General features: G+C 33.6%; 1 protein-coding gene across 2 annotated transcripts in view; it reads right to left on the bottom strand.

Annotated features, from left to right (window-relative positions):
- Positions 1-298: 298 nt before the first annotated feature.
- The window catches only part of hyd (E3 ubiquitin-protein ligase hyd), an 83,668-nt gene continuing 69,440 nt past the window's right edge, over positions 299-14,526 (bottom strand). For both annotated transcript variants that reach the window (XM_075291051.1, XM_075291052.1), the window contains 3 exons: positions 1,294-1,441; positions 1,012-1,242; positions 299-953 (listed from right to left, as the gene is read on the bottom strand). In XM_075291051.1, coding sequence (XP_075147166.1) covers positions 741-953; positions 1,012-1,242; positions 1,294-1,441 — 592 coding nt within the window. In that variant the 3' untranslated portion in view covers positions 299-740. The remainder of the gene's footprint in view (positions 954-1,011; positions 1,243-1,293; positions 1,442-14,526) is intronic.

Here is a 14,526-nt window from a genome sequence, read left to right as displayed (position 1 = left end):
GAATCGTATCGACAATTTTTTCGATACGATAATGATCTCGATATCGTAAGCCGTGAATTTTTCTTTACCCACGATCATTCACACACGAACACCATTTAAAAATTCACCCCAGTTCTCGCTCCTCAAGACAATTTTCGTGATTCACATTACCGTCCATACCACAGGAGAAAAAGAGACCTCCTACGGTAGTTTTAGTCTAACAGAGTAGCTGCCGTGACCCGCTAAACCTAATCACCACCAGGTCACTTTGGACACATCCCATCGGTATTCAAATGAAAGATAAACGCAGCACACACGATTATTACTTCAGAATATATATATATTTAAATACAATTCTATGTTCATTATTTTGCACATATATATTAGAGCATTGATGCTGTAGTGAATAATGATAATAACTTCATGAAATTATAATATTATGGTTATATGTATGTTTAAGGTATTTTAGTTAGTATTCATGAGACGTGATTATTTGTGATAATTACCTATTAAAACTAAAAAAGATTTTCAGTAATTATTATGAGATAAACATCTTTTAAAGGTCTAAAGTCTTAAAAATTGTAAAACAAAAAGTCCAACTTCTTAATTTTACCGTTGCAGGAATGAATTACATATGACGTTTAAATTCAATGAATACCTTCTATTTGGTTACGTAATAATTTAATTTTTGTTATCAAATGTGGAATCCTATCCCATGAATTACAATGCGATGAAAACAATGTTTGATACAAAATCTGGGTTTACACAAAACCAAAATTTTTTGATTTGATCGCAAGGAGCAATTTGCCACGCAAAATTGACTTGCTCGAATACAAGGGTATATAAAGCCTGGATATACATGTGTTAGCTGTTGGTAAGTGAGTGTCATCGGCAGGACGAATTGTGACCGAAGGTAATGGCTGAAACCCTTCTTCCGACGCCGGTAAAGCTGGGGAACCAGTCCAAAAATACACCTATTTAGTAAAGAACATTATAGAAAATTTGGACAATATGGTGTTTTTATAGTTTTACCAGATCTTGTCGTTCCATAGTATTCATCTTCTCCACAATACTCCAAAACCACCGTTTAAATTTTAACAATTTATCGGATCCTTCGCTAGATTCATCGTTGAATGTGGTGTATGAAATGAGTGTTGATACATTTATGTCACCCACTCCATTCAAAAGTAATCGCAAATCCTCAGCTGTTAAGCTCTGCATGCAATTATCGGGTAAAACATCAAACACGCCATCTCGAATTGCCTAAGAAATTAAACATTAAACAGTGTTCGATTGATATTATAAACTAATTACTTCTAACGCCTTTTCTTGAGCTTTGACCAGCCTATATTCGGTGTATCGTCTGATATAATCAAGAAGATTTTGAGACGTGACCTGAATATCTCTTCCACCTGGGATCAACTCAACACTGCCTCCTCCTTCCTCCTTCATTAGATCAATTCTAAAAAAAGGAACGTAATAGTTATTTTTGTCAATTTTTTGATTAAGTAAGTAATCGAACAATTGAAAAATAAGTTTAAAAATAGGAAACTGGTAATGGTAAAAAGCAGTAACTACACGCAAAAAAAAAAGTTTGGAAAACGTGTACCGAGAAAGCTGTTCTTTTTTAGAGTTAAACTTCTATCACCAAAAAAATCGTTTTTTACAAAATGTTTATTTTTTCAATAAAAAAAATATTTTTGAACCAACAACACAGTCCATTTCGTTTATATCAAGCACTGTTTTTTCTGTCTTTAATAAGACACATTTAACAGTTTCATAGTAAAAATTTAATATAGTAGTATATAATGTTGAAAAAAAACTTTTTGGTGTTCGATCGAAGCAGGGATCGAACCCACGACCATTGGTATGCAAGGCGGACGTACTAACCATGGCCCAACTAAATGTATGTTTCTGTTAAATAAATTTTGTTTAATCGGCTCGTGCTATATAAATATAACTGTTTGACTGTTGATGTGAATAACAGCTACGTAGGTGTTCAGAACTAAAAAACCTAGTGGAAGTGAGAAAGATATGAGGAAAACTGCAATAAGCCAGAAAAAATTGTTTTTTGACTTAGTCTTTATGAAATTGTTTTTACATCCTGGAAAAGAAAAATCGTTTATCACAAAAGTATATACTTTTCTTCCAAAGAAACTTCCTTACAACGAAAAGCTAATGAGAAACGATCTTTGTTTGTCTAAAATTTCGTTTGGGAGGAAAGAATTATTTTTTTTGCGTCTATTATTAAAAAATCTATATTGTTCAAGTATTTATTGCACTCTATGCACAACTCATGTTCTATATCAACGAGCTAACCACGATCACAAATCTATTGATATAAAAATGTGTTATTTACACACAAAAAAATTTTTTTCTGGTTCAATCACCAAATTAATTGATCCAATTAATTTTTTAATTGAAATGTCTTCAATCACGAAAATGATAGTATCAACCACAATTTTAATTGGGCATAGAAAAAATTCCTGATTAAAAAATTAATTGATTTTTCTCAGCAAATTTCAATTAATTTTTTAATTGATTCAATTAAAAAATTAATTGATGTTGATTGCAAAACTCAATTAATTTATTAATTAAAAAAGATAAAAATTTTTAATTATTTTCTGAATTGGCTTAGAGTTTTTATTTGGATTAACAAATGATTGTTTGAAATACATTTTTAATTAAAAATTAAAAAAAATCAGCACTTTTTTAACTGAATTAGTCTTCCGAATTTGATTAAAAAGTTAATTGTATCAATTAATTTTTTTAATTAAAAATTTAAAAATTTTGAATCATTGACTTAATTAACTTAATGTTTCTATCATGATTAAAAAGTTAATTGTATTTTATTAATTGTAATTTATTAATTGAAAAAAATTTCAACTTCAATTAACTTTTTAATTGGAAATATTTTGGTGATATTTTTTTCTGTGTATACTAAATTGACAAAAATCCGTATATATAGTTGTTGTTGTTGTAACAGTTTTTAATGTAGTTTCATCCATTTTGTTCTATGCTTGTGTAGTTCAGCTTGTAGCCAGATCAAGGAACTCTGCGACAAGTATGGGGTGTGTCCAGAGTGATCTGGTAGTGAGACGGGTAGGCTTAGCTGGGCAAGCAAAAAGGTGACGAATGTCATGTGGCCCTTGATTACATATGGAACACACGTCAGCTACGCTACTATCAATCACTGATAAGTATGAATTGAGTCGGCTGCACTTGCCTGATCTTAGTTGGGCCAAAACTACCCTTGTCTGCCGTTGGAGGTCTCTCTCCTCCGGTGCTATGGGCGGACTCCGAGAACAGGATTAACCTTCTCACCGCTTCAGCTACAGTATCCTCATGAATCCTGTTCAGACCTGTCTGGTATGCTCCCTGATCTAGAGGCTCTCTTTTGTAACGCTGGGTCTTGGGCTCTAGAAGGTGAAGATCAACCCTTACATTCCTGGGTGGAGGTTGTCTATCCACAAGATGGTGATTCGGATGAAAACTTCGATGACAACCCAAGGGGTACTGCTTTGACAACATGTAGTTGTGTCGACGCACTGGGATGATCTTGGTCTCCGCATAAAGGTGATCCAGGGGTGTACTGCGGAGACATCCTGTTGCGGTTCCAAGGGCAGCGTTCTGACAGGTCTGTATGTTATTCCACTGCGTATCGCTCGTTTGAGGTGTCCACACTGGCGCTGCATAGTTTACCGCTGCATAGTATATATAGTAGTTACGGCCATCGCGTTTACATTATAGAGAAACTGAACAATTATGGTAAACGTTTTGATTTTCAATTCCATTTATTTTTAATAGAAACCCTTCAAGGCCAATGTTTTATTTTATCTAGCACCAAACTTACACAGAAAAAAAATTCACGAACATTTTTCCAATTAAAATCTTAGTTGAGTTTTAAAAAATATTCTATTAAAAATTTAATTGATTCAACAAATTTTTTAATTGAATCAAAAATCAATCACACAAATTAATAGTATCAATTAAGTTTTTAATTGGATCAATTAACTTTTTAATAGGCTGTCAATTAATTTTTTAATTGATACTATCATTTCTGTGATTGAAGACATTTCAATTAAAAAATTAATTGGATCAATTAATTTCATGATTGAATCAGAAAAAATGTTTTTTGTGTGTAGATAACAATTGTGTCCTTCACGAACTTTGAATGATCCTTGGACGCATAATGCCAGCGTCGTTCCAATTGTATAGGCTGTATGTTGTTATTGTCCGTGTGTAGGTATCTAAATCATTTCCCGAGTCAAATGTATTATTTATTTTAATTTTCCAATTCAAATTGAATTACACACAAACAGTATTTTAAACGCAAATAACTAAAATTCATTTTTGCACATCAGCTAGTTGTTTTCTTTCACGATGATCCTTGTGCCATTTTTATAGTTTTGTAGGCTTTTACTGTCCTTGCATAGGTATCCACATTTTCTCCGCTTCAAATTTGATATTTTTTCTGCATCTTTCAGACTTAGAATTGCGTCAGAAATAAAAATATTTTAAAGCTAGTGATATACGCCATTTGTTACGGAGCATTGTAATTAGTACAAAAAGTAATCGTCGCCGTCGCCACTCCATAGGAATACCAATATAGTGACGAGGCGACGAAAAAGCGACAGACCTCAAAAAGCGAGGGCGAAAGCGAAGGCGACAATAGGAATAGGAGTGAATTTAAAAATCCCGAGTAAAAATAGAGGGATCTAATTTAATACAATTAGATATGAGTAGATCCGAAAAATCTAATCTATATATGATCAGATCTAAATATTGGCCTAGATCCATAAGCGTAGGAAGGCCTCTGGGGAAGGGGCTTAGACCCCCCCAGAAAAAGTTTAGCCCCCCCCCCCAGAATTTGAAAACCTATTTACGATTTTCCATTTTTATAAAAATTAAACAAGTATATACAACCGCACAAAGTTACGCTAAAGACTTTCATGCACAATCGAATTACTTGGGTTGTGGTAGCAGTTGCCGATGGCAGTGTTTGAAGTCTGATATTTATGAAATAAAGCTGTGGTTGTGATTTAGTTTATTATTTATTATTTTGTTTAGTCTGATTTAGTCAATTTAATTAAAAAAATAGTAATTGATAATAAAACTATTCTTTCATAAATTAATATCTTAATAATGCTGCAAAAAAGCGTTGCCAAAAAAGAAGCGAAAATGTTCTTTTTGGGTCCGGGAGTGGTGCAAAATTGACGTAGAAGCGATGAATGTAATATGAATTTGTCATAGGAGGGATGTCCATCGAACAGCCGTTGCAATTGATTTGCATCACTTCTTAAGGTGAGATCCGAATTCAGTGTTTTGAATGTGAATTCAAAAATTGTGTGATATTTTCCCAGCTAAATAATTTTTATAATTTTTAATGCATTCCAAAGCTTGATTGAAACATTTTCCCTCGAATATTTTCAAAAAGTATTGATTTTTCTATAATGGATTTGTCATTTTTGTGGCAAAATTTGAATAATTTGTACTACTTTATTTATTCTTACTCTTTTTTTAAACTATTTGAAAAAAAAAGAAAACAAAAAATTACGCATTAAAATATGAAAAAAATTAAGTAAAAAAACTTCCTGTGTAGTTAAAATAATTAACTTCTTTGTGGAAGTGCTTTTAAAGTTGTGCCTTTAGAACAACTCCCATTTTTTTTGTTGGGAACTATTTTAAGTTGCTCTATTATAAATTAATTGTCGAGTTATTTTGATGTCTAATTTTTTTATTAATTTTAACATTAACATTAATTGAAGTTATAAGTTCAGTCTATAAATTTTTAGCTAGGGGGGCTATAGCCCCCCCTATTAAGATTGTCTAGCTACGCTAATGCCTAGATCTAATGTCTTATCCCTATATATAATTGATGTTAGATCTAGTCATATATGGAATTATATATATTTATATCTAATTATATCTCATTATATGTGGGTATATCTTCTTATATCTAAAGGGGTCAATTTTGAGATCCAATCACATCTGATTAGATCCCTCAATTTTTACACGGGCTATTTTGTTAGAAACACAGTAAAAATTAATTATTTGTACCATATATATTGATATTTTGAAAAAAAAGAAAATTTTCACATTTTTGAAAGTATTTGAGACATGTTATTTTGGTGGAAAGTTTAACATAAGAGTGTAAGCAAATAATAAATGAAAAAAGTTTTATAAGACACATGAAAAAGTTAATTCCGATATAATTGAATAATACGTTTAAAAAAACAATTGCCAATAGCCAATTGGGCTAGATCTGGCTTTTTTTAAGTCATTGTTTTCATTATGCTTTTAGCGTTTTTTAGCCTTTTTTATACCCTCCATCATAGGATGGGGGTATATTAACTTTGTCATTCCGTTTGTAACACATCGAAATATTGCTCTAAGACCCATAAAGTATATATATTCTGGGTCGTGGTGAAATTCTGAGTCGATCTATGCATGTCCGTCCGTCCGTCCGTCTGTTGAAATCACGCTAACTTCCGAACGAAACAAGCTATCGACTTGAAACTTGGCACAAGTAGTTGTTATCGATGTAGGTCGGATGGTATTGAAAATGGTCCACTTTTACGTATAGCCCCCATATAAAGGGACCCTCAGATTTGGCTTGTGGAGCCTCTAACAGAAGCATATTTCATCCGATCCGACTGAAATTTGGTATATGGTGTTGGTATATGGTCTCTAACAATCTTGCAAAAGTTGGTCCACATCGGTCCATAATTATATATAGCCCCCATATAAACCGATCCCCAGATTTGGCTTGCGGAGCCTCAAAGAGAAGCAAATTTCATCCGATCCGGCTGAAATTTGGTACATGATGTTGGTATATGGTCTCTAACAACCACGCAAAAATTGGTCCACATCGGTTCATAATTATATATAGCCCCCATATAAACCGATCCCCAGATTTGGCTTGCGAAGGCTCCAAGAGAAGCAAATTTCATCCAATCAGGTTGTAATTTGGAACATGGTGTTAGTATATGATCTTTAACAACCGTGCCAGAATTGGTCCATATCGGTCCATAATTATATATAGCCCCCAAATAAAACATTCTCCAGATTTGACCTCCGGAGCCTCTTGGAGGAGCAAAATTCATCCGATCCGGTTCAAATTAGGCATGGTCGCTAACAACCATACCAAAATTGGTTCAATCACAAAAAAATTGGTCCATATCGGTTCATAATCATGGTTGCCACTAGAGCCAAAAATAATCTACCAAAATTTTATTGCTATAGAAAATTTTGTCAAAATATTATTTCGTTGTTGTTTTTTATTTCAGCTTAAAACCATACATTGACTAAACAACAAGAGTAGCTTAACCAACAGAGGAAAAGAATGTTTGTCAAATTTATTTGGGCAAAGCCCTATAGACTGCAAGATGGTTGGATGGACGCACGTTTCGGAATTACCACATTCCTCATCAGCATCCTCTACTTGCAGCAAAACTATCAACCAATTATCAGAATAAATTCAGGCAGTTTATTAAACCCAACAAAAACCACACTTGATCCCTCCGAAAAAAGGTTTTACATTGATAGCCGGCTTATGCCGAAATAAATTCGAAACAGACATATCTCTTTTCCTATGCCACTGTCAAATCATCGATTTGAATTCACATGGCTGGGTTTATTTTGAGCGTGCCTCCTCTTCTTTTTCATTTGTTTTGTTTTGTTATTGTTGGTTTTGTTCTTTAAGCATTGTTGTTGTTTTTTATTTCAGCTTAAAACCATACATTGACTAAACTACAAGAGTAGCTTAACCAACAGAGGAAAAGAATGTTTGTCAAATTTATTTGGGCAAAGCCCTATAGACTGCAAGATGGTTGGATGGACGCACGTTTCGGAATTACCACATTCCTCATCAGCATCCTCTACTTGCAGCAAAACTATCAACCAATTATCAGAATAAATTCAGGCAGTTTATTAAACCCAACAAAAACCACACTTGAACCCTCCGAAAAAAGGTTTTACATTGATAGCCGGCTTATGCCGAAATAAATTCGAAACAAACATATCTCTTTTCCTATGCCACTGTCAAATCATCGATTTGAATTCACATGGCTGGGTTTATTTTGAGCGTGCCTCCTCTTCTTTTTCATTTGTTTTGTTTTGTTATTGTTGGTTTTGTTCTTTAAGCATTGTTGTTGTTTTTTATATTATTTCTATAGAAAATTTTGTCAAAATTTTATTTCTAGAGAAAATTTTGTTAAAATTTTATTCGGTTCATAATAAAATTTTCATCATTGTCAAAATTTTATTTCTATAGAAAATTTTGTCAAAATTTTATTTCTATAGAAAATTTTGTTCATATTTTATTCGGTTCATAATCATGGTTGCCACTCGAGCCAAAAATAATCTACCAAGATTTTACTTCTATAGAAAATTTTGTCAAAAGTTTATTTCTACAGAAAATTTGGTAAAATTTTATTTCTGTAGAAAATTTTGTCAAAACTTTATTTGTATAGAGAACTTAGTCAAAATTTTATATCTATAGAAAATTTTGTGAAAATTTTATTTCTATAGAAAATTTTGTTAAATTTTTTTTTTCTACAGAAAATTTTGTCAAAATTTTATGTTTAATTTTATGTCTACTTTGTCAAACTGAATTATATACGTATTGGATCGATCTTTTTTGATTTAATATATACCACGTATGAATTTACATACAATTTAGAAGATGGTGTTAGGAGGTTTTAAGATACCTTGCCATCGGCAAGCGTTACCGCAACTTAAGTAATTCGATTGTGGATGGCAGTGTTTAGATGAAGTTTCTACGCAATCCATGATGGAGGGTACATAAGCTTCGGCCTGGCCGAACTTACGGCCGTATATACTTGTTTAATTTTGACGTGTTTCAATTGAAATATTGGCGAAAGTGTTTTTGCTGCCAGAATAAGGATTCTGTTCCCTGAGTGGCTATTTTTTCTTAACACATCCCGTCTTCCTGCACAAATACAAAACCTACACCCAAAAAATTTTGTTATTCAGCAAACAAGTTGGCTAATACAGCAGCTTTTTTTTAGCTAACATCCGTTAGTTGAAAAAGCAACCATTTTTTACTGCTGAAATAGCAAACGTGTTTGCTAAAATATTTTGACAAACATCACTACTGAAATAGCAAACCGCATTTTCTGCTATAACAACTACAAATGTTTGTTGTCCCAGCAAATGTTTTGTTGTCCCAGCAACAAAGTTTGTCCATTATTTACCGATATTTTGAAATAAAATCCATAAATTACTTAATACCACAACATATACAATTATTAAATTTGTGAAATAAATTGATTTCCATCAATGTTAAATAGGTATAGCAGTCTAATTTCGATTGTGTTTCTTCTTTGCCCTTATACACGCGGATTAGTGATCGACCGAAGCGGGTTTTTTTTTGGCCGAACCCGATGTTCGCAAATAAAGCAGTAATCGGCCGAAGCAGATTATTTTCCTGAAATTTGTAATTAAAGAAATTTGGTGTATTTTCGTTTAATATTATCATATTTTATTCAACAAAGGCATAAAAACAACAATATAAGATAATTCAGTCCATGTCTTATAATATTCTTTTGGATCAGTCTTTTTAATATTAAAAATTCAGTACACAGAAAAAAAATTCACGAACACTTTTCCAATTAGAATCTTAATTGAGTTTTAAAAAATATTCTATAAACAAATTAATTGATTCAACAATTTTTTTAAGTGAATCAAAAATCAGTCACACAAATTAATAGTATCAATTAATTTTTTAATTGGATCAATTAACTTTTTAATTGGCTGTCAATTAATTTTTTAATTGATACTATCATTTCTGTGACTGAAGACGTTTAAATTAAAAAATTAATTGGATCAATTAATTTTGCGATTGAATCAGAATTTTTTTGTGTGTAGTTTGGTATTATAATAAAAAATATTCAAAAAGCTCCGACTTTGATTCTTGACGCCGAAGGCCGATTCATGGCCGATTATCGATTATTGGCCGAATGCCGAATCTTCGGTCGAGCTCTAACGCGGATGAATGACAGTCTAATAAATTAAATGGATGGAATGGAAGTGTAATGTGAATGAGGCATAATAAATCATTTATTTAAAACATAATATGGTAATGTCATTAATTTAAATCACAATTATTATGAAATATCTGTAAAAACCTTAACGGAAAAATTTGCAGATTTACCGTAACATTACATATTCTTTTTGAGTTTTTTTTAAGTAAATGCTCAATTATGTGAATAATTATACCTAATAGTACCATCATTTGTTCTATATTATTAAGTCATTAACAACCAACTGCATAAAACTTTGAGAATAACAATACGAAAATTATCGAGAAGTATTTATTATTGTTATTACAAGTTAGTCATTATAACTCACCGCAATGTAATGCAAAGTGTAATGACAGCTTTACTCCTGGTAATGCCAATTGTAATGAGATGTGGTTACCTAGTTTTTCCTGGGATATAAAGCATATGAATTAACTCAATTGATGCGCATTTTATTTAGGAGATATGACCACGAATTAAAAATGTGCAACACTGCCATCAGCTATTTAAAAACAATCACAGAAAACAAGTGAAATCTTACATTTTTAAAGTAAAGGTAGAATTACATACCATGTCAAAAAAGTTAAAATGTGTGAACTACTATTGTTTCAGTTACACGACAAAAGTAACGTATGCATATGACGCTTAAAGTTGACGAACTTTTAACTTTTCAATACGTCGGATGCGTTGACAATATTAAACAAAATGTAAACAAATCAAGAAACGAAAAACAATCTAAAATATGGACGAGAAATTATTGATTGAAGTTAAAAAACATAAAGTCCTATACTTTAAAAAATGCGTGGAATATAAAAACACAATAAAAAGCGCAGAGGCAAGGAATGTAATCAGCAAATTCAATGATGTACCGACGTATGCTGTGTAAATCAATTGAAGAATCGTATTCGTCAACGCATTCGAATACAAAGTACGCACGCATGACCGCATGGTATGTAATTCCACCTTAAGAAAGTGAAATCAATATTTATTGTTGCGATTATTTATGACACAGTATCACTTTGAATTTCATGTTATTCGACAGATTAAAGGCGGTAGTATGTTTGCTTTTCGCGTCGAAATTTTCGTGGTTACTTCATTAAAATAGTGCGATTAAAATCACATAATTAAACTCAATTGATACGCAATGTCATTTTTATCCAGATTTGATTAAGATTTAACAGGAATATACCCAGCAGCGGAATCTGAGATGCCTTCTCATTTACACTGCAACTAAAGGGTGATTCTTTTGAGGTTAGGATTTTCATGCATTAGTATTTGACAGATCACGTGGGATTTCAGACATGGTGTCAAAGAGAAAGATGCTCAGTATGCTTTGACATTTCATCATGAATAGACTTACTAACGAGCAACGCTTGCAAATCATTGAATTTTATTACCAAAATCAGTGTTCGGTTCGAAATGTGTTTATCGACAAATTTTGTTCAGCGATGAGGCTCATTTCTGGTTGAATGGCTACGTAAATAAGCAAAATTGCCGCATTTGGAGTGAAGAGCAACCAGAAGCCGTTCAAGAACTGCCCATGCATCCCGAAAAATGCACTGTTTGGTGTGGTTTGTACGCTGGTGGAATCATTGGACCGTATTTTTTCAAAGATGCTGTTGGACGCAACGTTACGGTGAATGGCGATCGCTATCGTTCGATGCTAACAAACTTTTTGTTGCCAAAAATGGAAGAACTGAACTTGGTTGACATGTGGTTTCAACAAGATGGCGCTACATGCCACACAGCTCGCGATTCTATGGCCATTTTGAGGGAAAACTTCGGAGAACAATTCATCTCAAGAAATGGACCGGTAAGTTGGCCACCAAGATCATGCGATTTGACGCCTTTAGACTATTTTTTGTGGGGCTACGTCAAGTCTAAAGTCTACAGAAATAAGCCAGCAACTATTCCAGCTTTGGAAGACAACATTTCCGAAGAAATTCGGGCTATTCCGGCCGAAATGCTCGAAAAAGTTGCCCAAAATTGGACTTTCCGAATGGACCACCTAAGACGCAGCCGCGGTCAACATTTAAATGAAATTATCTTCAAAAAGTAAATGTCATGGACCAATCTAACGTTTCAAATAAAGAACCGATGAGATTTTGCAAATTTTATGCGTTTTTTTTTAAAAAAAAGTTATCAAGCTCTTAACAAATCACCCTTTATAAGCGCTTCTCGAAGATCCGATAAAGGGTGATACGGTCAAAATTTGGTCAAGGGAAAACGCGTGTAAATCGGTGAAATCGTTTATTTAAAAAATCAAATTAAATTTCTTTTTCAAGTTCAATTAGTATAAAATTCAGGAAAGATATTCAGTTAGGCTTTCACTTTTCCAAATCCGAATTGCCGGGCCTCACGCTTTACACCTGCCATCAGATTTTGTACAGCCACCTTGTCCACCTTCTTCGCCGCAGAAAGCCAGTTTGCCTTGAACTGCTGCTCGTCCTTAGCAGTTTTTTTTGGTCTTCTTTAAGTTCCGCTTGACAATAGCCCAGTATTTCTCAATTGGGCGAAGCTCTGGCGTGTTGGGAGGGTTCTTGTCCTTGGGAACCACCTGCACGTTGTTGGCGGCGTACCACTCCATGGCCTTTTTACCGTAATGGCAAGATGCCAAATCCGGCCAAAACAGTACGGAACAACCGTGTTTCTTCAGGAAAGGCAGCAGACGTTTATTCAAACACTCTTTCACGTAAATTTCTTGGTTGACAGTCCCGGAAGCTATGAAAATGTTGCTTTTCAAGCCACAGGTACAGATGGCTTGCCAAACCAGATATATCTTTGCGAACTTTGACAGTTTTATGTGCTTGAAAATATCTGCTACCTTTCCCCTTCCTTTTGCCGTATAAAATTCCTGTCCCGGAAGCAGCTTGTAGTCGGCTTTGACGTAGGTTTCGTCGTCTATTACCACGCAGTCAAACTTCGTCAGCATCGTCGTGTACAGCCTCCGGGATCGCGCTTTGGCCGTCGTATTTTGTTTATCATCGCGATTTGGAGTCACTACCTTCTTGTAAGTCAGAGAGAGAGAGAGAGGTTAGGGTTTCGCTTGAAACTACCGGGAACTCTCTTTTTCGTCTCAGTGGCTTCCGGTTTTCGATTTCCCCCCGATCCAGACTTCCTGGCTGTCGACAAACGTTCCCCAAACACTTTAATTACATTTGTAACGGTTGATTTGTCAACTTTTAGCGATTTTGCCAGCTTTGCGTGCGAGTAGCTCGGATTTTCGCGATGCGCGAGCAAAATTTTGATACGCTGCTCTTCTTGCTTGGACGGCATTTTGACAAATGAAGAGTGAATTCCAAAATCAAAATAGGAGCAGTATTCTACACACACACACCTTCAAAATGAGGGGTGTTCAGGTTTTTTAAATGCAAAATTGAAAGAAATACGTCAAGTTTATATTGACCAAATTTTGACCGTATCACCCTTTAGTCATGCACGTTTCGTTTCTACAAGCAACAATTTTACATGCTCAAAGAGAGCATTTTTGCACTTACGAAAAATGTTGCTGCGCATGCTATCAATAATATTAAAACATATTAAAATGCGTAAAATATATATCGCAGAATTGTTTGCATTAGGAAAATCTTACTTTTTTTAATAATCGTGCCTGTTCTTGTACACACATGTATTGCTTTCGTAAGGTGTCGTACACAAGAGGTGTTCTGGGCTACACTTTACACCGTCATAGAACTGAAAATGTACACGAACATTTTTTCTGTGTGGTCCAGTGTACAGCTATCGTATGCAAAGTTAGAAGATTATTAACACAAATAAATAACAGATTTTGAAATTTTAATGTTTTTTTTTACATTGTATTAAGCAGAATCAGTTAAATATGCCACGGAATTAGGTTTTATAAAACTATCTAAAATTTGAACAAAAAATTCTTCTGACAGGTATATATTTTTAGGTTTTTTTTGTTAATTCTGCTGTAATTTTCCGGCGAAATAGGTTTATTTTATGGTTCCTGTCTGTAATTTCTGTCGATCAGAAATTGCAAAAAGTTTTGTCACGTGTGAGTCAAAACAACTAATTTTTTGTGAGGTATGAAGAATGTGTGCTGTGTGGTGTACAGTGCGGTAAGACTCAGAACGGGCATGAATATATTAAAAACTGTGTAAAAAAGTTGGGTCAACATTTTCTTAGCAAGCAAAACTTTAAAATATTCCACGTTTCTCACATATAAAATTAGGAAAAAAAGCTATAGATAACCACAGAAAACATCAGCAAAATCTTTTATTTTTTCTTCCCACAATTATGTTTGAATAATCGATTTTCGACCTTTCACTTTCATCAAAAAACCTAACCTAACCTACTTTAAGGAAAATTTGCCTTAGTTTAAAGACATGCAACTTTAACGAAGGAACGCAAATTTTCAAAATGTGTGTCCTAAATTTAATGAAAAAAAAATTTTAAGGAAAGATTTTTTTCAGTGTAGCTATGGCAATTTTATAGGACATATCGGGCGAAAGATATATATGGGAGCTATAAAACCTCAACC

Source organism: Haematobia irritans, chromosome 1 (assembly GCF_050003625.1).
Source record: "Haematobia irritans isolate KBUSLIRL chromosome 1, ASM5000362v1, whole genome shotgun sequence".
Taxonomy (NCBI): Eukaryota; Metazoa; Arthropoda; class Insecta; order Diptera; family Muscidae; genus Haematobia; species Haematobia irritans.
This window is presented reverse-complemented; position numbering and strand designations above follow the sequence as displayed.